At 41.9% G+C, this 27,265-nt stretch overlaps 1 protein-coding gene across 1 annotated transcript in view; it reads left to right on the forward strand.

Annotated features, from left to right (window-relative positions):
* Positions 1–17,439, forward strand: part of mthfd1l (methylenetetrahydrofolate dehydrogenase (NADP+ dependent) 1 like) — a 153,912-nt gene extending 136,473 nt beyond the window's left edge. The window contains exons 27-28 of the mRNA XM_078230279.1: positions 12,346–12,458; positions 16,104–17,439. Coding sequence (XP_078086405.1) covers positions 12,346–12,435 — 90 coding nt within the window. The 3' untranslated portion in view covers positions 12,436–12,458; positions 16,104–17,439. The remainder of the gene's footprint in view (positions 1–12,345; positions 12,459–16,103) is intronic.
* The last annotated feature ends 9,826 nt before the right edge of the window (positions 17,440–27,265 follow it).

Genomic DNA, 27,265 nt, shown 5'->3' on the forward strand with positions numbered 1-27,265 from the left:
TTAAGTAACTACGTTTAACATATATTTTTGGTTATAATATGTTTTGTGCAGTGGACAGGTGACCTAAAATTTGGACAACGATAGATTTTTAAGGATTGCTGTAAAGGAAGGAAAAGCTTAGGGAGGAAATCCAGAGGTTGGGGCCAGGTAGCTGAATGCAAGGTTACCACTACTGGAGTGATTAAAATCAGGCATGGACAAGTGATCAGAATTGGAGAAGTGCAGAGAACTTGGAGGGTTGTAAGACTGGAGGAGGTTACAGAGATAAGAAGGGGTGAGGCCATTCAGGAAATTGGAAATTTATAGTTTTGCAATCAAGGTGCTGCATGACTGGGAACCTAATATAGGTCAGCATGGACACTTTTGAAGGGCATTTGTAGAAATGTGAGTGTGTTCCTTGTCGTTAAAAATAATTGATCTCTTGCTCCCAGCCATGAATTAATTTTAGCCTATTTTCTAGAATATCAGGCTTAAGAAGATCTTTACAATGAGATTTAATAGAGGTGTTCAAAATCAAGGGGGTTTTGATAAGAGTAAATATAAAGAAACTGTTTCCACTAGTATGAGGGGCAATTAACGCTCTCTCCACTCGCATTGTCTGTACCTTTAAGACTTGATTACCTGTAAAGACTCGCATTCCAATCATTATTTTGTAAATTGAGTTTGTGTCTTTATATGCCCTGTTTGTGAACAGAACTCCCACTCACCTGACGAAGGGGCAGCGCTCCGAAAGCGAGTGGCTTTTGCAACCAAATAAACCTGTTGGACTTTTAAAAAAATGTGAGACTTCTTACTGTGTTTACCCCAGTCCAACGCTGGCATCTCCACATCATGAGGGGCAATAACCAGAGAACACAGATTTAAAGAAAAAATCAGATAATTCAAAAAATGTATTTTAACAGTTGAGTTGTTACGATCTGGAATGCATTGCTCGAGGCTGGTGGAAGCAGATTCAGTAGTAACTTTTAAAAGGGGATTGAATATATACTTAAAAAGGAGAAATTTGCAGAGCTGTAGAAATTGAGTAGAGGAGTGACTATTTGGATACCTCTTTCACAGAACCAGCCCAATGGGCTGAATGGCCTCCTGTGCTGTAAGATTCCATGATTACATTCTGATACATGATACACATTCTGTCTGTGTGGAGTTTGCACATTCTCCTCGTGTCTGCGTGGGTTTCCTCCGGGTGCTCCGGTTTCCTCCCACAGTCCAAAGATGTGCGGGTTAGGTTGTTTGGCTATGCTGAAAATTGCCCTTAGTGTCCTGAGATGCGTAGGTTAGAGGGATTAGTGGATAAAATATGTAGGGATATGGGGGTAGCGCCTGGGTGGGATTGTGGTCGGTGCAGACTCGAAGGGCCGAATGGCCTCTTTCTGTGCTGTAGGGTTTCTATGATTTCTATGATGATTCAGCCCAGCCAGCAAATGGATGTTGTTGCAGTTGTTGTGCGAGCAAAGGGCCCTCTCATGACTGTTGTAATTTGATTTATCAGGATTTTTTTGGATTTTGTGTACTAGCCTGTAAACAGGAACTCACAAGATTTATCCCATGAGTTTTGTAAATTTGGATAAAGTAACACTCCCACTGCCCTTTCCAAAAAGCACCCACCCCAGCAGTTTTTATATTGAGGGGATTCCTTGGTGCAGATTTCACTCTAATCATTTGATTTTGATTGGATTAATGCAAGCAGTGTTCTCTTAACACAGCGACCTGCATTGCCCATCAGTGATGAGCATGCAAGCTGATCAAATGACCTGCAGATTTCAGTTCAGTAGGTAAATGGCATGTAAACAATACCCTTAGATTGGTTGGTAACGTGAACTGTAAATCAGTAATATTGGAAGTAATATCGAATCACACCATTATATGCGTGTGATGGGAATGACTCCCTGTATGCCTGGAGTCGCATTACACATTCAATTATTCTGCCGCCGAGACAGGTTTTTGCAGTACTCGCCTCTGATTGATTGAGGCTGCCACGTTAAAAGCTGCAGGATTTGCACTTTCCTCTCTGATTCAGTTGGACCTTGAATGTGCTTCTTTACAGTCGCTAAAGATCGCTTCCCATTAGTCGCCTCCCAAAGGTTTTTTTTGGGTGGGGTGGATTCTGCAGTTAATTGAACCGACCTTCAGTAACACTGAGACATTTACTGGATTGTTGCAAGGCCCAGCACCCTGTAATGATTCGCAATATACTGTGTATTCCAGTACAAACAGCTGGTGCTAACCTGCCTCAGCTTGGTGCTGATTTATGGTTGAATTAAGACATTGGTCAAGTTCTCAGGTATTCACTCACCCAACCATTTGGAATTTGATTTGATTTATTATTGTCACATGTATTAGTATACAGTGAAAAGTATTGTTTCTTGTGCACTATACAGACAAAGCATACCGTGCGTAGAGAAGGAAAGAAGAGAGTGCGGAATAAGGTGTTGCAATCATAGCTAGGGTGTAGAGAAAGATCAACTTATGAGGTAGGTCCATTCAAAAGTCTGATGGCAGCAGGGAAGAAGCTGTTCTCTAGTCGGTTGATACGTGTCCTCAGACTTTTGTATTGTTTTCCTGATGGAAGAAGGTGAAAGAGCGTATGTCTGGGGTGTGTGGGATCCTTCATTATGCTGGCTGCTTTTCCAAGGCAGCGGGAAGTGTAGATAGAGTCAATGGATGGGAGGCTGGTTTGCGTGATGGACTGGGTTTCGTTTGCCCTTTGTAGTTTTTTGCGGTCTTGGACAGAGCAGGAGTCATACCAAGCTGTGATACAACCAGGGAGGATGCTTTCTATGGGTAATCTGTAAAAGTTGGTGAGAGCCATAGCGGACATGCCAAATTTCCTTAGCCTCCTGAGAAAGTAGAGGCGTTGGTGGGATTTCTTAACTATAGCGTCGGCGTGAAGGGACCAGGACAGGTTGTTGGTGATCTGGATACCCAGAAACCTGAAGCTCTTGACCATTTCCCCTTTGTCCCCGTTGACGTAGACAGAGGCATGTCCTCCACTATGCTTCCTGAAGTTGATGACTATCTCCTTATTTTGTTGATGTTGAGGGAGAATTGTCTTGGTCCAGCTGCACTCTTTTCCTCGCATGGCTTTTTTCCCTATTTTCGGCATAGTAAGTAATGCAGAACACAATTACAAATATAGTATTCTATTGTCTTGGCTTCCTACGATCTATTCCACATCGAGACCCAATTGTCCTTCATTGCTGCCTTCACTCAGCTACATTAGCTCCCAGTTCCCAAACAACTCAAACCTAGAATTCACATCCTTGGTCAATTCTTTCATAACCTTGTCCTTTTTATCTCGCTAACCTCCAGCCCTGGTGTTCCTGAAATCTTTGGTTTCTGGCTCCTGCCTCTAGTATTCCCTACCTCACTATTAGCAATCATAACTTCTGCCATCCATGCTCTATGGTCTAAGTTCCTTCTCTATATCCTGGAGAGCCATCCTCTTCCCGCTTTATGTTCAAAACACATCTATTTGACCAAATTTTGAATCCTTTCCTGATCTCTCCTCCTTGACCCTGAATCCATTTTTTGTTGTATCTCTCTGTCAACTGTGCTATATAAATGCAAGATTTACTACTTTTGTATAATCAGGATAAATCTGCATAAGGTGGAATGTTAACCATCTTAGTACCATTTGCAAAACACCTCTTCACGCAGAAGATTTTCTGTTAAAGTTTGGGGATTGCAGCCTGTGCACTCATGGGGGGAGGGATGTAGGAGTTGGGGAGAATCTCTAATCTTTGTGCAGTATTGGTTAAAATGTAATTACTGGGCACTGAAGGGATTAATTCACAGGACAAGTGTGCCTCAAAGTGAGGGTATGAGCATCGGGACACTCTGTGAACACTCTGTGAACATAGTTTTAAACTGCAACTTGTATTTATTTAGCAACTTAAGATTAAAATGTCTCAAGGTGCCTTCACAGGCGATATTGGCATCCATAACCAAGTGGTTATTCAACAAAGTAAGTTTTAACAAGTATTTTAAATGTGAAAAATAGTGAAGAGATTTGGAGAGGGTTCCAGAGCTTAGGACTCGAGCCATCCAGAGACATAGCTGCCAGTGGATGATGTGTGATAAAAATCTGGGAACTCACAAGAGGCCAGGATTGGAAAAATGCAGAATTGCATATGACCGGAAGATATTTAGAAATAAGGAGTGGTGTGAGGCAACAGAAATTTGAAAACTAGGATTAGAATTTTAAAATAGAGACACTGCTGGACCAGGAGCCAATGTAAGCCTTCGAACACCAGGGTGATGGGTGGATGGGGCTGGGTGCAAATTAGGATGTGGGCAATAATGCTTTGTATGAACTCAAGTTTATGAGGGGTGCAAGGTGGGAAGCCTTGTCACACTCAGCTTAAGGTCAGGTAGAATGTCATTGTTGGGAATGGTCTGATTCATTCTCAGATAGAAGCTCAGGATGGGAGGATGGAGTCAGTTTCTAGGGAAATGGAATATATAACAGGGCCTAAAGACAATTAGCTGGACTTAATGGGACGCCATAGTTCCCACACCACTGGCTAAAAAGTCAGGGTGCCACCCACAATCCCGATAGTGGCTCCACAGCCATCTAATGCCAGGTGCAGAGTTAATTGGTTGGCGGCAGGACTTCCGCACCCCTCAGGAGGAAGTTCCACCTTAGAGTAAAGGTGGCCAGCAGCTCTGTTGTCTCAGCAGCACCTCCAGGAGCAATGGCCACTGCTGGGTCAACAGTCTCACCACGTTGAAGAGCTCCGGTAAGTCTGGGGTCACTCCGAGATCAGCCTGGGGGCCTACTAAGGAGGTTCCAACCACCCTACCCAACATCAACCCATATAGCCAAACCTGCCAGGCTTCCCATCTTTCCCGAGCCCCGTTCCACCCCCCGCAGCATATAATGCTGACAGATGAGGCTCTTAAGTGGCCATTAATTGGTCACTTAAAGGCCTCAGTAGGCCCAAGGGCAGGCTTCCCCTGTTTAACTGCAATAAAGGTGGATATGTGATGAGCATGGCTGCTGTTGGGCTTTGTGTGGGTCCCCGCCCTCAAACCCACCAACGGAGGAACACATAATCCAGCTCAATGGTTTCTGGCTGCCTAATATTTAATTATAGAGATGATTGACACAGTTTGTACCCAGTGAAAGACAGATTTATTATTCTTACCCCCAGTGTTGTGGTGAGATGGCTGTAGGTGAATTTTGATTGCTGAGAGACTCACATTACACTTCTCCCTGGCTGTTTGTGAGAACAGTAAGAGTTTTAACAACACCAGGTTAAAGTCCAACAGGTTTATTTGGTAGCAAATACCATTAGCTTTCGGAGCGCTGCTCCTTCGTCAGATGGAGTGGAAATGTTTGTGAGAAGACAGCGATATGTTTACAAGCTTGCCTTCTTAAATCTTTTATCAGTTTAAATTGAATTTACTCTCTCCTGTGCAGTAATCTCAGTCACATGTAGGAAGAACAGTTAATTCCTCCTTTTGCGCATTTTGTTATTGAGACATTTCATCTTCAATGTTTTCCGAAAATAAGCAATGCAGTGTTGCACTCAGACAACCAGGAAACCCAAGCAAATTTAGAGAGATAGAAAGTAGTATAACGTTCATATATTTGGTTTTATGGTGTGGCAATCTATTGGTTTTGAACTGAGCTATGAATCCAGAGGCCATGTTTTCAAGTCCTGTCACAGTAAATTGTGAAATTGAATTCAATAAATCTATTTATTTGTGGCTGGCAACAGAGCAATTTGTCATGAAGCTGTCAAATCATTGTGAAACCCATTAGGTTCACTCACATCCTTCATGGGGTGGGGACCTGCAGTCCTTAGCTGAAGTGGCCTACTTGTGCCTCTGGTTCCACCTATATGGTTAACTCTTAATGAGCTCCAGACAACTCGGGTTGGGTACTGACCATGTGTGCAATGCACATGATTTACCCACCACACCCCCCAGCACTGTACTATATATGCAAGCTTGTCGCAAGTCATTTAGGCCAATAACGTGGACAAGTCAAATGCCAGATGGCCAGTGCCCACTTAGGGTGTCAGTAGAAGTAACCGTGAAGCTGTTTATTTGATGTTTCTTTAAAATCCCCAAATGATACACTAATGTTCTGCCGGGAAGGAAATCAGTTGTCCATTTTTCCTGTTCGTTTACAGGATTTGAGCATCGTCAACAAGGCTGCCGTATATGGCCTGTTCGGAATTTAGTGCCTGTAACTAACTATCTTTGTGAAGCCTTCTTGATAACTGAGTGGTTTACGAGGGAGATTCACAGGGTGGTTAAAAATGAACTGTACTGCTGTGGATCTGGTAGACCAGACCAGATAATGATGGCTGGTTTCCTTCCCTAAAGACCATTCGTTAACCGGATAGATTTTTATGACAATTGATAGTGACGTGATCACCATTGCAGATATCATTTTTATTCCAGATTGACTTAACTGAATTAAAATGTGGAATTTGAACTCGTGTCTCTGAACATACCTTTATATCTCAAGTCCGCTCACATAACTGCTATGCTGCCATTCCCATAACCATTTCTAGTCTGACTTATATATGGTTTCAGTCTTACACCAGCGCTGACTCTTAACTGTCCTTTAAAATGGCCTTGCCACTTACTTGTATCACCGCATCCTCAGAGCAGTTATGAACAGGCAAGAAATGGTGTCCTTGTCAGTGATACAAATTCCAAAGATATTTGAAATATATAATACTGTCTAAGGCTGTGATATGCCATTTTAATGATGAGGACGGCTAGTAGTGTGGGGGAATGCCATTGATTTGTTTGATTATTTTTATTTTAAAATTTCTTGAAGCTATGCAATTCTTGTACTTTTTACCTGTGGCCTCATAACTGTCAGAATTTTAATAGATTTTATGAATCATTGCACACTCTGGTACCACCAATCTAATTAAAAGTCTGATTTACGTTTTTTTTTATATCTCGCTACTTAAAATTCAGGTGGGATAGCTGCGCAGCAATTCTTGTCGGTGCTGCAGTGTGAAATGCAGACTAGACTGCACAGAACACATCTTCACATTGCTGCCTTTCCTCCTGCTCTGTTTCCCCAGCAGTGGCCACTCCGTAGACTGGGCCCATGAGTTTCTTGCAGCTTCTGCTACCAATTCTGACGGAGCTCATTTCAGTTCTGGAAAAGCAATGCATCCTATTACTGTAAGAAAGGAAGAACTACAATCTGAAATATAGAGAATTTGCAGTCCAGAAACAGGCCAAACTGATCCATGCTGGTGTTTATGCTCCAAACAAGAATTCTCCCTTGTTCTCTCTCATCCTTTGCACGTATCCTTCCATTCCTTTCCCCTTCACGTGTTTATCTAGATTCCCCTTAAATACAACTATACTATTCACCTCAAGTGCTCCTGATATTTTAGCTGTTCCCTGGGTAAAGATATTTGTCCTGAATTTCATGTTGGATTTGTTAGTGACCATCTTGTATTTATGGCCCCTGGATTTGGACTCCCCCAATCATAGGAGCGTCATCGCAAAAACACAGAAGAAGGCCATTCAGTCCACGGAAGCCAGGTCAGCTCTCTGTGGAGCAGTGTGGTCAGTCCCATTCTCCCACTCTATGTTTGTCATTTTTATTAATGACTTGGATGAGGGCGTGGAAGGATGGATTAGTAAATTTGCGGATGACACTAAAGTCGGTGGAGTTGTAGACAGTGCGGAGGGAAGTGGCAGGTTACAGAGGGACATAGATAAGCTGCAGAGTTGGGCTGAGAGGTGGCAAATGGAGTATAATGCGGAAAAGTGTGAGGTGATTCACTTTGGAAGGAGTAACATGAATACAGAGTACTGGGCTAATGGTAAGATACTTGGTAGTGTGGATTAACAGAGGGATCTGGGTGTCCATGTGCATAGATCCCTGAAAGGTGGCACCCAGGTTGATAGGGTTGTTAAGAAGGCGTACGGTGTGTTAGCTTTTATTGGTAGAGGGATTGAGTTTCAGAGCCAGGAGGTCATGCTGCAGCTGTACAAAACTCTGGTGCGGCCGCATTTGGAGTATTGCGTACAGTTCTGGTCGCCGCATTATAGGAAAGATGTGGAAGTGTTGGAAAGGGTGCAGAGGAGATTTACCAGGATGTTGCCTGGTATGGTGGGAAAATCATATGAGGAAAGGCTGAGGGGCTTGAGGTTGTTTTCGTTAGAGAGAAGAAGGTTAAGAGGTGACTTAATAGAGGCATACAAGATGATCAGAGGGTTAGATAGGGTGGATAGTGAGAGCCTTTTTCCTCGGATGATGTTGGCTAGCACGAGGGGACATAGCTTTAAATTGAGGGGTGAGAGATATAGGACAGATGTTAGAGGTAGGTTCTTTACTCAGAGAGTAGTAAGGGCGTGGAATGCCCTGCCTGCAGCAGTGGTGGACTCGTCAACCTTGAGAGCGTTCAAGTGGTTATTGGATAAACATATGGATGATATTGGAATAGTGTAGATTAGACGGGCTTTAGATTGGTACCACTGGTCGGCGCAACATCGAGGGCCGAAGGGCCTGTACTGCGCTGTAATGTTCTATGTTCTATACCTATAGCCCTGCAAGTTTATTTACCCCAGGTGTCCATCTGATTTCATTTTGAAATCATTCAACAATTCCACTTCCATCCTCCTAAGTAACGAGTTGCAGGTCATTACCCCTCGCAACATAAGGAGAAGAACCCCAGCTTCTCCAAACTAACCTTGTAGCTAAAATCCCTTGGCCCCAGAACCATTCTGGTAAATCTCCTCTACACCCTTTTGAGGATCCTCATATACTTCCTCAAGTGTGGTGACTAGAACTGGATGCGATATTCTACTTGTCTAGCCAGAGCTTTATAAAGGTCCAGCATGACTTCCATGCTTTTGTACTCTATACCTCTATTTACGAAGCTCATGACCTCATGCTCTGCTAACTACTTTCTCGATATGTCCTGCTGCTTTCAAAGACTTATGCAGATGAACCACCAGTCCTCTCTGTCGTTGAACACTCTTTAGAACTATGCCATTATATAAATATTGTCTCTCAATGCTTCTGTGAGAACGCATTACTTTGCACCTCTGCAGTAAATTATATTGAAAATGGCAATTCTGAAATTGGAGCCTCTTTACGCTTATTCTCGCAAACTTGAAAGAACTACAAGCCAAGTTTACATAACTCATCCTTATAATATAACTCTAAGCCCTGCTATCATTTTGGTGAATCTGCACTGCACCCCCTCTAAGGCCAGTATATCCTTCCTGCGGCATGGTGCTCAGAACTGACCCGACTCCTCCAGATGGGGTCTGACCATGGCTTTATACAACTGAAACACTTCCTCTCCCTTTGTATTGCAGCCCCTTTGAGATAAAGGCCAACATTCCATTAGCCTGTTGTCTTTTCACTAGGATTGACGTTTCCTTTCAGGAATATAAATAATAATTGTTGAAATTAGCAGACTATTTTCTCCCATTTTTAAGGAATGAAACATAACAAACAGGTTACAAGTTGAAGCGGAAAAACTGTTAAAACAATTATAGAAATGTTCAAATGCTTTTTTTAAAACATGATTTTATTTTGCACCAAGTCCTTGATTTAGTTCTGATAACTCCATGCTCTTTTTATGTGTTAAAGTATTTAAATTGCCCAATAGCTTGAACTGAGCAATGCAAAAAATAACGGAGTGAAAATTCATTTTTTTTGTACAGCCTTTCAGAATCTGTGGTGCGTTTTCTTTATTCTACAACTTGGCTATATGGTCTACTAAACTCTTGACAAAATGAATTGCACTAAGCTATTCTGCTTTTGACGGGTATATTTTAATTTAATTCCTGTGATGTGGGCAAGGACAGCATTTATTGTCCATCCCTAGTTGCCCAGAGGTTTTGATATAACTATGGACCTTGCTAGGCCACTTCAGAGGGCATATCAGAGTTAACTAGGTTAGTACGGGGGCGGGAGTTTTTAAAACAACAAGCCAGACCAAGTAGGTTGGCAGATTTTTTTTTCTTTCCTACAGGACATAAGAGATCCAGTTTGTGCTAATCCAACAAATTCCTAGTCATTTTTACTGATTCTGGATTTTGTTAGCTAAATTTTTAAACTGCATTTTGGGATTTGAATCTCTGAATTACTAGTGCAATAACACAACCATTATATTCTCAAAGTATATAATACTTTGGGCTGCCTGTAAATTCTGCTGCTGTGGTTTTAATACTACAGTGTTTGGTGTCAGCCATGGCTCCATGGTAATGATCTCACTTTTTGGATCAGAAGGTTGTGGATTACAACCCCACTCCAAAGACTTGAGCACAAAATCTAGACTGACTTCAGTGCAATAGTGAGGGAGTGCTGCATTGTTAGAGGTGCTGTTTTGTGGATGGTTATTTCAAAAAAAGGCCACTCTCGTGGGTGTCAATGAACATCATTAAAACATGGATCGTTGTTTGTGAGATCTTGCTGTGCACACTTTAGCTGCCATGCTTTCTATGTTACAACAGTAAGTACACTTCAAAAAGTAACTCATTGACAGTAATGTGCTGAGGGAGGTTCTGATGTGACAAATGATATTATACAAATGCTAGTTCTTTCTTTCAGTTAGTACTACCTGTACGTACTTTAAATTTAAAATTTCCCAACATAATACAATACTCCAGATTTTCATTATATTAGCAGTTTGTGACATCGAAAATGTTTAGAATGCTTGCAATCTTGTAAAAGCTCTTTTGTGATTACCTGGTGCGGCCGGTTAGTGTTTGGGAATTGTGGCTATTAACCTTTATAATATAATCCATGTCTATTGTGTGGATTGGGTGATTTTATCTGTTCTGCGACCATTGTGCAGGTTAACTTTCATCAGCTTAAAAGTATGTTTTATTTCCCCTAGTTGGTTATTTTATAAATTATTTACCAGCTGTGGTTTTGTAAACCCTCCACTTCCCCCATCCCGTCCACAAAATAAAGTTCTCTGTGGTTCAACTTCCTGGACAATTCCTCACCCACCCCACTGTGAACTGCTAAAAATAGCACCATGTGATGAAGGTACAAAAGAAATACACATCAAGAACTTGCCTGTAAACTTGGCTTTATAGGTTAAATTATGAGGACGGGTTGCAGAGACCAGGCTTCTGTTCCCTTAAAGATAGAATATTAATTTGTGATTTGTAATTAAATGATTTGATAGGTAGATAAACAAAAGCCTTTTTCTCTTTAGTGGAATTCCCGAATAAGAGTTCAGACCCTTAAAAGTAGAATTAGGCCATTCAGGAGTGATGTCAAGAAGCACTTTTCCACATAAGGTAGCGGAAATCCAGAACAGACCTGCCCCAAAAAACTATGAATGTTGGAGTTTAGTTGAAAATATCAAGACAGATCAATGCATTTGTGTTGGGTAAAGGTATGAATGCATATGGAATTAAGACGGGTAAATGGAGCTGAGGTACAGATCAGCTATCTACCAGTAATTGAATGGCAGCAAATACTGGGGAGGCTGAACGGCCTGCTCCTGCTTCCGTTCCTGTGTAACATTCTCGGCTGCTTCAGGACACCAAAAACTTTTCAAAGTATGCTGATCAGAGTATTGTCTACATGTACACATCCACAGGAGCACATGCGTACACACAGGTACATGCATGCACAGACACATGAGCATACAGACTGGCAGGTACACTGTAACTTGATTTTGTGTCTCTGTGCACTGTTTGAGAGCACATTTCCACTCCATCTGACGAAGGAGCAGCGCTCCGAAAGCTTTTGGTATTTGCTACCAAATATACCTGTTGGACTTTAACCTGGTGTTGTGAGACTTCTTACTAGGTACACATTTATGCAGACACAGACTCATATAGACACGTAAAGGCCTTATTTTGATAAAGGAGGTGAATACTTTTGAATGAAAAATTGTTGAACTGTTTCTGAATGAAATCAATTTGAAGATCAAATGTTCATCCATTATGTTTGGGAAGAAAGGTTTAAGGGTTTCTCAAGGATGTAGCACCAGGTAAGAAGTGCATGGGGGTTGTTGGTTAGCTGTGTAACGTGATGCAATATTTGTCGTTGGTTTTCTGCAATAGCTCACCTGATCTCCTACCATAAGTTTGGGGGATCCCTCCCCTGAAAAATTGTTTGTGTTGTTTCTTTGGGGATCCTGCCAGTTACTTCAAGAGAGCTGTCTTCAGGGGGAGTAAGATATTGCAGTCTTTGTGTCTTCAATCATGTCTGAGTGTCATTCAATGTGCCCTCACAGCATAACTTGCAATTTGTGCAACTATCCATGAGCTAGCATGGGACAGATGGGCTAAATGGCCTCCCTCTGTACTCTAAATTCTTGGATATGTATTTTTATCTCTTTATGTCAGTCATGTTCTCTTTTTGATTCCTTACAGATGAGCACCATGCCAGGACTACCCACTCGGCCCTGTTTCTATGATATTGACCTCGATTCGGACACAGAGCAGATCAGAGGATTGTTCTAAAGGCAACAGCTGTGAAACCAGAGGTACTGCTTCCCAGATACGCCCTTATCCTGCCAAACTGACAGAAACATTATTGTTCATGTTAAAGACCTTTGCCTTGTATCAGTTGAGTTTAGAAGATTGAGGGGTGATCTGTTTGAGGTTTTCAAAATTATAGAGTAAGTACAGGGAAGCTGTTTGTTATGGTGGGGAAAATCCAGAATACAAAGGTGCAATTTTATTTTAAGATTTGAGTCCAGTCATTCAGAAGGGAAATTAGGAAACAAGTTTTTGCACACACAGTAGTAGAAATGTGGAATTCTCCCCCCCAAATGTGGATGTTGGAGGTTCATTGGAGCATTTAAGAATGAGATCAATAAATTTTTATGAGGTCAGAGTATCGGGTGAATGAAGTTCAGGAGTAGTCCAACCATGATCTAACCGAATGGAGAAGCAGGCCAGAGGGACTGAATAACTGTTTCCAGTTCCTCTGATCCAGAAATGAGGCTACTATCTAACCCACTGCACCATCTAATGAGCATGAGTTAAAGCATAAAAGTGTCCCTAGTTTAGTACTAATTGTTAGCAGCAGTCAGCAAGACCTAAGAATGGTCAGCGTGGAACGAGCAACTTGAGGGGGGAATAAAACTTGATCTCCAGTTTACGCAAACCAATGTTTTCAAGGCAGAAAACACGTCAACATTTGTTCTAGATATTCAGCTCCTGGCCATTCGGTAGTTCCTTGCCCACTATTGATTGTCAGATTCTGTAGAGTACAGTTCTGATTTGTGTTAAAATGTAAGGTTTTACCTAATCAGCAGCAATGCAGAACAGAAGTTTGCGTGTAGAAAAATGTGGCACTGGAGCTGTGACAGATGCAGAACTGCATTCGGTGAAACATACACAATATAGACCAAGGGAATTGTAGCAAACCTTTGCATCCTACAGACATGACCCTGTTGGCTCCTGTTTTTAAATATGCCACCATGTTTTGTCGCTTGCTTTGTGATTTTGAGATTCATTCCATTCTGGTTAAAGGAAAAAGATTAGTATAATTTTCGGACCAGTTTTTGCTGTTCAGATTATCATTACCCAATGCATCTCTTGGATTCGGCCAAGATTTTGTAAGAAGGTGAAAAGGTTAAAACATTTCAAAATCTTGAGCATGCAGAGCAGAACACTAATAACTAACAGGAAAGTGAAAAGGGGAATGAGCTTGCATTTATATAATGCCTTCAGGATGTTCCAAAGTAACTTGTTTTTTTTAAGTTTAGGTTTATAAATAAATAAACTTTATAAATTTAAATAAATAAACTAATAAATAAACTTTATTAGTCACAAGTAAGGCTTACATTAACGCTGCAATGACGTTGCTGTGAAATTCCCCTAGTCGCCACACTTCGGTGCCTGTTTGGGTCAATGCACCTAACCAACACATCTTTCAGACTGTGGGAGGAAACTGGAGCACCCGGAGGAAACCCACACAGACATGGGGAGATCGTGCAAACTCTGGGAATCGAACCCGGGTCCCTGGTGCTGTGAGGCAGCAGTGCTAACCACTGTGCCACCGTAGCCAATGAAGTACATTTGAAGTACTTGCTGTTCTAATGTAGAAAGTGCGGCAGCCAATTTGTGAACAGCAAGGTCCCACAGACAGCAACCAGACGTTTTGCTTTGGTATTAGTTAGGGATATATATCAGCCAGGTGACCAGGCAAAGATCACCTGCACTTCTTTGCAATAGTGCAAGATGGGGCCATGGTTTAACATTTTATCTGTAGAAAGGTACCTCTGACAATGCTGTATTCCCTCAGTACTGCACTGGGAATGTCGACCTTAGTTGTAAGTATTAGCCTCTGGAGTGGGACATAACCCCACAGCTGTCTGACTCAGCGTACCAACGCACCCAAGCGTAGCACAAAAAGAATGCAAGCAGGAATTGATTTTAACAATTCTACCCTGTTCTTTCCTTTTCAAACTTGATCTTCCTTTTGGGCTGAAGTAGAGTTAGGGCCTGTCTCCTTACCATGCTGGAGTAAAAAAATCATTGATACATTGCTGTGGTTTGGCAAATAATTGCCAAGGGCCTGCCTTCAGGCAGAAGAACTGAAAAAGGAGGATTAATATAGCAGTAGAAAATGTGGTTACTTGCTTTCGTCCATACAATATTGCAATTTAATTCGTCCTTGCTCCCAAGAGCAATCACAGTAGGCCATGCTTTTGTCTATCAAGTGTAATGGAAATGTAGATGAGTTGGAGGACTGTAATGTTGCTGGATAAACTCATCATTGAACTTGTGGTGCATCGCAGAATGCATGGTCAAATTGAGGTGAGAAATTCAATCCTACTCAGACCTGGCAATGGCTTTAATGAAGTGTTCAGCCTCAGCTCAATGGTAACACTTTCTCACGTGAGCCAGAAGGTAGTGGTTTGAAGTTCTGCTCCAAAGACATGAGCACAAAACCCACGTTGCAACTCCATTGCAGTCATTCTGGTTTAGCAAGGTGTAAAGATTATGAGCAATTCTAATTTCTAACAATGCAAAGTGAGGCAATCATGTGTAACACAAAGCCTAAAATAAAGAAAAACATCCTGAAATGTTGGCAATGCTGACTTCTGGAAAAATTGTTTAAACCGAGGCCATGGCACTGTTTGAATAAAAGCAAGGGGTTTCCTCAGTGTCCTGGCAAATGTTTATCCCTGAACCAACACTAAAACAGGATATCGGATCATTTATCTTTGCCATTTATGGGATCATGTTGTGCACAAATTGCCTGCCACATTATCTGCGCTATATCAGTGTATTGGTGATTACATTTCACAAGTACTTCATTGGTTAAGTGCCCCATGACATCCTGGGGTCATTACAGGTGCTATGGAAATGCAAGTCCTTTCTTTCTTAACCACCACGGCCCTGGTGGAAATGAATACTGCCCACATTATTAAATGGAGAATGTAAAAGTATATACGATTGTCTGTGCCAAAGTGGAGTGTGGCAAGTTTGGGCTAAGTGATAGATACATGGCACCTGAAAGGCCAGCCCCACATAGTGGGTGCCTCACATTGGACTCAGCTACTTGGCTATGATGATGGGCATGCCCATCAGGTTGAGTTGATTTGGACTTATCCAAGTTCGACTAATTGAAAGTGTCGTGCTGTTATCTCCATAGCCAACTGGCCAGAGGATGTAGTAGGCCCTCTACTAGGTGTCTAAAGCTAATCCAAGAGTCAATCGAATTAATGTAAGAGTGGAGTAACCTATAGACCAGACAGGGTAAGGGCCATGCCATCAGCTGCTTCAACCCTGAGCTCTGGAATTCCCACCCTGAACCTCTCCATCTCTCTACCTCTTTCTGCTTCTTTAAGACACTCTTTCAAATCCCCCTTTTTAGTCACCTGACATATCTCTTTATGTTGTCTGATAACATTCTTATGCTTTGCTAATTAAAGGTGCTATATAAATGCAAGCATTTTTAAAATTCTTTCCACTACCCCCAATCACATGCTATAGGGATTTGAGAGTCAGGTAAGGTTCATTCTTCATTGAACCAAGTCTTTGTCACAGAAGCAATCCAGAATGCAGTGGAATAATAGGATGCTGCATGCACTGTTAGACACAAAAGAGAAGAGGAATGCTTTAAAGGCCCAGATAATTGTATCTGATAACTTTGTTTTCTTTGTGTGTTTCAGATTGCTAAGAAATGTCCTATTGACTTGAACAAACTTGATTTCCATTTGCTTATTAAAGACACTGGGAAGACAATAGACTCGAGGTAGTCTAGACCCCTCCTGAGATATTCTGAGGAGAATAACCAGTTCGTGTGCCTCTTAGTTCCCTAAGTTTATGTTTTTTGATAGGTTAAATCCAAATTTTGAAACATACTATTGAATTTTATACAATTTTTTCAGCAGTTGTTGAAGTATTTAAACTTTTTAAAATATAGTTACAAATGGTAGTACGAAATGACTTGTCTAAGGTGTTGCATTGTCGTCTGAAAAGCATTGTACTTTTTCACATTTTGGTATTCTTTATTGAGATGTATGGCACCTTAACACATCTGCCGAACATACCAACCATGATGTGGGCAGAGTTGCCTTGAAGGGCAGCAGCTGTTGTGGCAGCCATCCTGCACACAGGAAGATCCCACGCCCAGGAAGATCCCGCAGGTGGCCGTGAGATAAGGGACCAATGAATCTGATATTGGAAGTGAGACCTGACCCTTCCAAAATATTGCATTTCTAAACCGGAGTCAAACTAAAAATTCCATGACCCTAGCAGAGTTGAAATACTTGTCCATTTCAAAGACCAATGAATTTGCAGTGTTTTTAATCTTTTTCAAACCATTGCATTATTCCCTGGCATAATTTAAAATGCCAAAGAACAACCTATTTCCCACTCCAAATATAATTAAAAGATACCTGTGCAAAACCATGCTTGCCTTTTATTGATTTTAAAAGACTTTCTATTGATTTTATCAGTCCTCCATATCTTGAGTATTATTAGATAATTATCTCGGGTTCCTTAACTTATAAAAAAAATTAAGGAAGATTTCAGATCCCGCTTTTATTTATTAGATGATTGTAACAAAATACCTGAAAGAAGAATTATACTAATGTCAGTTTAACCCTTTTCCAGGAGTGGTCCATTTAAATTTGTGCTGGTACTTTTTCATGCATTTCTTAATCCCTGATTGACTGCTTTCTAGAGCACTGATTGCATCTGTCACATTTGTTCTCTTGTGTGGCAGAGCCCTCCATGTGGAACACTTTATGCACTGAAAAATAAGGGGGGATTCTGGGAAGGATGTTCATGAATTTTGTGAGAAATTAGGTGGATCTTACTCTTTTTACTTGAAGTAGTGAGATGGGTTTATTTGTGCGGGTCTTTGATATGAGCTTAATTATTACATTGTGAATGTTTCCATTTTGTTCTCTGGCCATGTTATAGTCATCACTCTTAACATATCTGCATTTATCTTGTTTTTGCATTCCATGTTTGCAAACTAATAAAAATCACATGACTAATATTTTGATGTGAACTCACGTTATTTCTCAGCTCTCGGTAAGTGTGTGTGCGTGTACATGTGCATGTTTGTTCTGCGTGCGTGCTGCAGTTGGTAACATCCTTGCCTCTGAATCAGCAGATTGTAGATTCAAGTCCTAATCTAGGGGTTCGGCACAAAAATCAATGCTGCCACTTAAGTACAATACTGTGAGAAGTGTCATCTATCCGATGAGACATAAAACCAAGGCCCCTTCTGACCTCTTGGACAAGTGGTAACGATTTCATGGCACTATTTTGAAAAGGACCTGGCCAGTAATTATTCCTCTATCAACATCAAAAGAATGGATTGTCTGAATGTTATCATGTTCCTGTTTGTGGAAGGTTGCTGCCCGAATGTTGGCTGCCCTGTATCTGACATTACACATCAGAAGTACTTCATTGGCAGAAGAGCACTTTGGGATGCCCTGTCATTGTGAAAGGTGCCACACAACTGCAGTATCTTTATCAAAGCCTCTATATCCTCCTCGTAATGTAGAGGCCAAAACTCTGCACAACACTCTCAAGCGGGGTCTAACCAAGCTTCTTTACTCATGACTTCTTTGCTTTTCAATTCTACTCTACCGATGAGCCCAGTGTATTATGTGCATTCTTATGACCTTATTAACCTGTGTTGCTATCTCTAATGATTTGTGAATATAGACCCTAGGCCCTGTCATTTCCTACCTCATTAAGACACTTCGTATCCAAAGAGCACAGGGCCTTATTTCTCCTACCAAAATATACCACCTTATGCAATTAATATCAAAATTTATAAGCACGTGTTTTTATACTTACAAACATACAAATTAGGAGCAGGTCTCGGGCACTCAGCCCTCCGTGTCTGCTGCGTCATTAAATGAGATTATGGCTGATCTAATTGTAACCTCAACTCCACATTCTCACCTATTAGCCCCTTGCGTATCAGGGATCAATCTACCTCTGTCTTAAAAATATTCAAAGATTATAATTCTGCTGCCTTTTGAGGAAGAGAGTTCCAAAGACTCTTAACTCTAATAAGAGAAACATTTTTTTTCCCTCATCTCTGTCCAAAATGGGTGCCCCCTTATTTTTAAACAGTGGCCCCTGGTACTAAACGTTCCCACAAGAGGAAACATCCTCTCCACATTGATCCAGTCAAGACCTTATCAGGATCTTGCATGTTTCAATCAGGTTGCCACCTATTCTTCCAAACTCCAGCGGATACAAGTCTTGCCTGACCAATCATTCCTCAAGACCAGCTACCCAATCCAGGTATTATTTCAGTAAACCTTCTCTGAACTACTTCCAACGCATTTACATCCTTAAGTAAGGTGACCAATACTCCAGGTCACCAATAAGGTGACCAGTATTCCAGATGTGATCTCACTAGAGCTCTATATAACTGAAGCATAACCTCCCTACTTTTGTATTTAATTCTCCCCACAATAAACAAAAGCATTCTATTAGCTTTCCTAATTACTTGCTGTACCTGCATACTAGTCTTTTGCGATTCATGCAGTAGGACCCATAGATTCCTTTACATCTCAGAGCTCTGCAATTTCTCACCATTTTGATAACATCGTACTTTTTCATTTTTCCTGCCAAAATAGACAATTTCCAAATTAAACTCCATTTGCCAAGTCTTTGCCATTCACTTATCTATATCACTTTGTAGCCTCCTTGTGTCCTCTTCCCACCTTTACTATTCCACCTAACTTTGTGTCATCAGCAAATTTAGCAACCATATCTTAGGTCTTTTCATCCAAGTCATTTTTATACATTGGAAGAAGTTGAGGTCCTAGCACTGATGCCTATAGGACACCACTCATTACATCTTGCCAACCAGAAAAATACCCATTTATGCCTATTGTCTTGATTCCTGACAGCTAACCAATCATGCCAATATGTTTCCCCCTTCAGCAGGAACATTTTGTAATAATCTTTGATATGGCACCTTGTCAAATGCCTTCTGGAAATCTAAATACAGTGCATCCACCAGTTCCCCATTATCCACAGCACACACAACTCCTTCAAAGAACTCCAATAAATTGGTTAAACTTGGGCTATAACTTTCGACCTGATGCCCGACATATGGGGATTGTACGCTGCACGCATGTTGGCACAAAACGGAAGTTCCGATGCACAGACGTGCGTGCTGAAAGCACGCCAAGTTTAAACCTCAGGTTCTGCTTTTTAAAGTCAGGATTGAAGAGCTCTGCCGAAGTTTTGATTTGATTTATTGTTGTCACATGTATTAGTACACAGTGAAAAGTATTGTTTCTTGCGCGCTCTACAGACAAAGCATACCGTTCATAGAGAAGGAAAGGAGAGAGTGCAGAATGTAGTGTTAGAGTCATAGCTAGGGTGCAGAGAAAGATAGATCAACTTAATGCGAGGTAAGTCCATTCAAAAGTCTGATGGCAGCAGGGAAGAAGCTATTCTTGAGTTGGTTGGTATGTGATCTCAGATTTTTGTATCTTATTCCCGCTGGAAGAAGATGGAAGAGAAAATGTCCAGGGTGCATGGGTTCTTTAATTATGCTGGCTGCTTTTCCGAGGCAGTGGGAAGCGTAGACAGCGTCTACCGAGTCTCCCTTACTTAGCTTATTTGCCCTGGTGATAGGTGATTATTTACACTTATTTATTTGCACACTTTTTTTCTGCTCTAGCTGCTGCGAGTAGAGGCAGCAGACGTTCTTTAGGTGGGTTAATTTTTTTGTAAATGTGTTTAAAAGATGTTTAAAATATATCTAATGTATAAAAAGTGAGTTTTTAATTTTCAATTTTGTAATGTCATACTGTTAATTCCAGTAAAAAGTCTGTTCATATATAACAGCAGATTTGCAGTGCCTGTAATAAGATTCAGCTTAGGTCTATTTAGATTGTCATGTATTTGAGCAGTGTTGTTTATCCCAATTTTAAGAGTCTCCCTGATGCAATGTTGTTCATCCTTAGAAGCCTCTTAAGATATAAGGTGAAATGAGTTCTATCAACATTTACAGTGGGAAGTATGCAAGTCTCCTGTAAGCTGATGTGAACTCTCTGTCTGATGGGGATTGCAGAATCCAGTGCAGATTGAAAATCTGGAGTCATGTTTCACCACGCTGGTACATCACGCTTTTAGCTTGGCTTCTTAAAATCACGGAAGTTTTTTTGAGGCTTCGACGTAGGCGCAGAGATCATGAGAAAAGAGTCAGGCTACATGTAAAATGTACAATTAATATGTTCAAACCCTCTCCTTACCCCTCCCACACACCCATCCCTCCCTTACCTCCTCGTTTACAGAGACGACAGAACCCGTTGTGTGAAAGTAAGAAAAATATTGCAAGAATTTTGAAAAGATGAGGCAATTGAACAAAGCGTCAGAGTGCAGCGGCTGAAGTAAAATGTTTAGTTAAATGTTAACATGGTATCAAAGTTTTGTATTTATAACATTTTTGTTAATGTTTTCCATTAAACTTTACAAAATTCTACTAATGCTAAATTGAAGCATCAAAACACAAGTTAAATATGAGATAATTATAAATAAACAAGGCAGAAGAATACTAATGATAAACACATGGTGGTTCAGATTTTCCACAGCCCAAAATGTGATCTCTACTTTGCTCAACTTCATGCAATAACGTATCCAAATCCTGATCCGAGAAGTTTTGACCTCTCTTCTTACCAATTAACTTTTCAGTTTTCATATTCTAAATTAAAATATATGAACATTTAGATGCATGCCACACGTAAAGTTATAGAAAAATATAATGCAGATTTAACATAGAAACATTGAAGATAGGAGCAGGAGGAGGCCATTTGGCACTTTGAGCCTGCTCCGCCACTTATGATCATGGCTGATCATGCAACTCAATAGCCTAATCCTGCTTTTTCCACATAACCTTTGATCCCATTCGCCCCAAGTGCTTTATCCAGCCGCCTCTTGAACTTCTTCAATGTTTTGGCATCAACTACTTCCTGTGGTAATGAATTCCACTCTTTGGGTGAAGAAATGTCTCCTCACTTCTATCCTAAATGGTCTACCCCGAATCCTCAGACTGTGACCCCTGGTTCTGGACTCCCCCACCATTGGGAATATCCTCCCTACATCTACCCTGTCTAGTCCGGTTAGAATTTTATAAGTCTCTATGAGATCCCCCCTCATTCGTCTGAACTCAAGCGAAAACAATCCTAACCTAGCCAATCTCTCCTCATACATCAGTCCTGCCACTCCCGGAATCAGTATAGTAAATAATAGTTTCACAGGTTTTGTTATTTGTTTCAAATCTATGTCCATTTATACATATTAAATAATACTCATCTACAATCATGAAAATAAAATTAAAAATTACACCCTAAATGAGCCAATAACAATAGGATTAATTGCTTAAAAGAAATAGCAAAGAAATTCAACAGAATCCTTTCGATCTCTCTGTCTCCACTTTGAAACTGCTGTTTTAAAAGCTAGATCTCAGTGGGCTTTCCCAGTCTGTCCCCGTCATAAGGGGGCATGGTTTGAGTCCTGCGCTGTGCTGGGGCCTGCGGAGATTCCCGCTGAAGGCTGTTGTTCCCAATTCAGTTAAGTGCGCAAAAAATTCAACTATTTTTGGTGGCCCATGGCTTTGCGCAGCTCGCTGAAAGTTGTGGGCCATGATTTCTCTTTCATGAAACCACATTAACTCTGCCTGATTACCCTGAATTTTTCCAAGTGCCCTGCTATAATATCTTTGGTAATAGGATCTAATATTCTTTCTATGACAGATGTTAGGCTGACTGGCCTGCTTTCTGTCTCCCTCCCTTTTTGAATAAACGAATTTAACTCACTATTTTCCAATCAAATGGAAACTTCCCCGAATCTATGTAATTTTGGAAAATTAAAACCGACCCATCAACTATCTCACTTGACACTTCTTTTAAGATCCTAGGATGAGGTCCATCAGATCCCGGGGATTTGTCAGCTTGCAGCTCCAACAACTTTCTCAGTATCACTTCCCTGGTGATTGTAATTTTCTTCCCTTTACATTTATGGCTGTAAATTTCCCGATTTACAGCCATCGTCATCCCGGTACCTAAGAAAAACCAAACAGTGTGCCTTAATGACTATCGGCCGGTGGCTCTGACATCCATCATTATGAGGTGCTTTGACGCAAATCAATTCCATCCTGCCGGACTACCTGGATCCACTACAGTTTGCTTATTGCCGCAACAGGTCCACAGCAGACACCATCTCCCTGGCCCTGCACTCAACTCTGGAACACCTAGATAACAAGGACATCTATGTCAGACTCCTATTTATTGACTACAGCTCAGCCTTCAACATCATTATTCCCATGAAACTCGTCTCCAAACTCCGTGGCCTGGGCCTTGGCACCTCCCTCTGCGACTGGATCCTGAACTTCCTAACTCACAGACCACAATCAGTAAGGATAGGCAACACCTCCTCCATGATCATCCTCAGCCCTACAAGGCTGTGTTCTCAGCCCCCTACTATACTTATACACCTATGCCTGTGTGGCCAAATTCCCCTCCAATTCGATTTTCAAGTTTGCTGACGACACCACCGTAGAGGGTCGGATCTCAAACAATGACGAGACAGAGTACAAGAATGCGATAGAGAATCTGGTGAACTGGTGCAACGACAATAATCTCTCCCTCAATGCCAACAAAATGAAGGAGATTGTCATCGACTTCAGGAAGCGTAAAGGAGAACATGCCCCTGTCTACATCAACGGGGACAAAGTAGAAAGGGTCGAGAGCTTCATGGTTTTAGGTGTCCAGGTCACCAACAACCTGTCCTGGTCCCCCCATGCTGACACTAAAGTTAAGAAAGCCCACCAACGCCTCTACTTTCTCAGAAGACTAAGGAAATTTGGCATGTCAGTTACAACTCTCACCAACTTTTACAGATGCACCATAGAAAGCATTCTTCCTGGTTGTATCACAGCTTGGTATGGCTCCTGCTTTGCCCAAGACTGCAAGGATGTAATGAGTGTAGCCCAATCCATCACACAAACCAGCCTCCCATCCATTGACTCTGTCTACACTTCCCGCTGCCTCAGCAAAGCAGCCAGCATAATTAAGGACCCCATGCACCCGGACATTCTCTTTTCCATCTTCTTCCGTCGGGAAAATACAAAAGTCTGAGGTCATGTACCAACCGACTCAAGAACAGCTTCTTTCCTGCTGCTGTCAGACTTTTGAATGGACTTACCTTGCATTAAGTTGATCTTTTTCTACATCCTAGCTATGACTGTAACACTACATTCTGCACACTCGTTTCCTTCTCTATGAACCGTATGCTTTGTATAGTGCGCAAGAAACAATACTTTTCACTATGTTAATACATGTGACAATAAATCAAATCAATCAAATCAAATTTCTGGGATGTAACTTGTATCCTTTATAGTAAAGACTGATGCAAAGTATTTGTTCAGTTCATCTGCCATATCCTTACTTTCCATTATTAATTTCCCAGACTCATTTTCTATAGGATCAATGCTCGGTGTATGAAGTTTTTAAAAAAAATCTATAGAAATTCTCATTGGAATGTGTCCTGTGTATTCTGATATATCCTCTTAAATGTCTGCCATTGCATCTCTAATAAACTAACCCTTAACCTAATTTGCCAGCTAGCTGTGCTTCCATGCCCTCATGATTTACCCTTTTTTAAGCTTAAAATACTAGCCTTGGACCCACTCTTAATCCAGAGATTATAATCTTTGAGGTTCTGCTTTTTAATTTAGTGCCGAGCTCTATGCAGAACCTCTTTCCTAGTTCTATTCATCATTGGTACCTACGTGGATTACAACAACTGGACCTTCCTCTTCCCACTGCAGGTTCCTCTCCAGCCCTGAGCAGATGTCCTGAACCCTGGCACTGTGCAGACAACACAGCCGTCTGGACTCTGGCTTTCTGCTGCAGAGAATTCCCCTTATTATATTGTCCTCCTACGACCAGTACATTCTGCTCCCCCCACTTGAATGGCTTCCTGTACCTCGATGGCAGTTTGCTCATCCACCTTGCAGCCCCTACTCTCATCCAAGCAAGCTGAGAACCGCAAACCAATTGGGCAATTCAAAGGTTGAGGCAACTGCACTCCTGTCTCTGACCACTGACCAAATCAGAAGAACCTATCCTGTGAGGAGTGGCTGCCTCTTGGTACAAAGCATCCAGGTAACCTTCCCCCTCCCTGATGTGCCATAGTGTCTGCAGTTCAGCCTCCTGCTCGATGACTCAAGTTTGCAGATGACACGAAGATGGCTGGAATTGCGGATAGCGAAGAGCATTGTCGGCAATACAGCAGGATATAGATAGGCTGGAAAATTGGGCGGAGAGGTGGCAGATGGAATTTAATCCGGATAAATACAAAGTGATGCATTTTGGAAGAAATAATGTAGGGAGGAGTTACACAATAAATGGCAGTGTCATCAGGAGTATAGAAACACAGAGGGACCTAGGTGTGCAAGTCCACAAATCCTTGAAGGTGGCAACACAGGTGGAGAAGGTGGTGAAGAAGGCATATGGTATGCTTGCCTTTATAGGACGGGGTATAGAGTATAAAAGCTGGAGTCTGATGATGCAGCTGTATAGAACGCTGGTTAGGCCACATTTGGAGTACTGCGTCCAGTTCTGGTCGCCGCACTATCAGAAGGACGTGGAGGCATTGGAGAGAGTGCAGAGAAGGTTTACCAGGATGTTGCCTGGTATGGAGGGTCTTAGCTATGAGGAGAGATTGGGTAGACTGGGGTTGTTCTCCTTGGAAAGATGGAGAATGAGGGGAGATCTAATAGAGGTATACAAGATTATGAAGGGTATAGATAGGGTGAACAGTGGGAAGCTTTTTCCCAGGTCGGAGGTGACGATCACGAGGGGTCACGGGCTCAAGCTGAGAGGGGCGAAGTATAACTCAGACATCAGAGGGACGTTTTTTACACAGAGAGTGGTGGGGGCCTGGAATGCGCTGCCAAGTAGGGTGGTGGAGGCAGGCACGCTGACATCGTTTAAGACTTAACTGGATAGTCACATGAGCAGCCTGGGAATGGAGGGATACAAACGATTGGTCTAGTTGGACCAAGGAGCGGCACAGGCTTGGAGGGCCGAAGGGCCTGTTTCCTGTGCTGTACTGTTCTTTGTTCTTTGACTCTGAGCCGAAGCTCCTCAAGCCAAAAACACTTGCTGCAGATGTGTTTGCCCTGTATCACACTAACATCCAGGAGCTCCCACATGCTGCAGCCTCGACACATCACCTGTCCTGCCATACTGAATATGTTTCAATTAATTATTTATGCTATTCACTTTACTATTCCTTTTTCACATATTTTATTAACTTTACCATCAGTATACTCTTTTAAACCTTCGGACTACTAGGATGCTACCGGGACTTGATGGTTTGAGTTATAAAGAGAGGCTGGATAGACTGGGACTTTTTTCCTGGAGCATAGGAGGCTGAGGGGTGATCTTATGAGGTCTATAAAATAATGAGGGGCACAGATCAGTTAGATAGTCAATATCTTTTCCCAAAGGTAGGGGAGTCTAAAACTAGAGGGCATAGGTTTAAGGTGAGAGGGAAGAGATACAAAAGGGTCCCGAGGGGCAATTTTTTCCACACACACGGTGGTGAGTGTCTGGAACGAGCTGCCAGAGGTAGTAGTGGAGGCGGGTACAATTTTGTCTTTTAAAAAGTATTTAGACAGTTACATGGGTAAGATTGATATAGAGGGATATGGGCCAAATGCGGGCAATTGGACTAGCTTAATGGTAAAAACTGGGCAGCATGGACAAGTTGGGCTGAGGGGCCTGTTTCCATGCTGTAAACCTCTATGATTGGAACAGACCTTAACCACTGGCCATATACTTACCAAACAGCAAGCTCCTTTTCCTGTAGTAGCAAAAGAACCACATATTTGAGTGTAGTAGACTATATCTGTTAACTCCTTCACTGTTGCAAAACTGCCCGACTACTAGTCTGACATTCAGTACTATATGAGTAGAAATTTCCGACAATTAAATATTGGGAATACTGAAGCCATTGTTTTCGGTCCCTTCTCCAAATTCCATTCCCTCGCTGCCGACTCCATTCCTCTCCCTGGCAACAGTCTGAGATCAAGCCAATCTGTTTGCAAGCTGAGTGTCCCATTTGATCACAAGATGAACTTTTGATCTCATTCATACCATCGCTAAAATAGCCTATTTCCACATCCATAACATACCCAACTTTGCCCCTATCTCATCCGCAGCTAAAACACTCATTCCTGCTTTTGTTACCTCTACACCTGACTATTCCAACACACTCCTGGCTCTCCCGCAGTCTACCCTCTGTAAACCTGAGACCATCCAAAGTTTTGCTGCCCATGTTTTAACTCACACCAAGTCCCATCTCCCTATCGCACCTTGTGCTTGTTGACCTACATTGACTCCTGGGCAAGCAATATTTAGACTTTTAAAATACTCACCATTGTTTTCAGATTGCATCATGGCCCTTCCCATCTCCTCCAGTCTTACAGTCCCCTGAGATAGCTAGGCTCCCCTAACTCTAGCTTCTTTTGCACTCCTGTTTCAATCAAGTGTCTGCACCTACAGTTGCCCAAAACTCTACCACCCTCCACACTATCTTATTCCCCCTCACTCACTCTCTCCCCAACACCCACTTTCACTCCCCAACCCCCCCTTCTCTCACACCCACTTCATGCTCTCCCCCACATCCCCCTGGTGGTAGAGTTCTGGAATCCCTCCCCACTCCTCTTTGCCTCTCTATCTCATTCATTTTCCTTCTTTAAGACACTACTTAAAACCTATCTCTTTGACCAAGCTTTTGGTCATTTAAACTGGATGTAAGAATCAACTGATGA

Source organism: Mustelus asterias, chromosome 15, assembly GCF_964213995.1.
Source record: "Mustelus asterias chromosome 15, sMusAst1.hap1.1, whole genome shotgun sequence".
In the NCBI taxonomy this organism is placed as follows: Eukaryota; Metazoa; Chordata; class Chondrichthyes; order Carcharhiniformes; family Triakidae; genus Mustelus; species Mustelus asterias.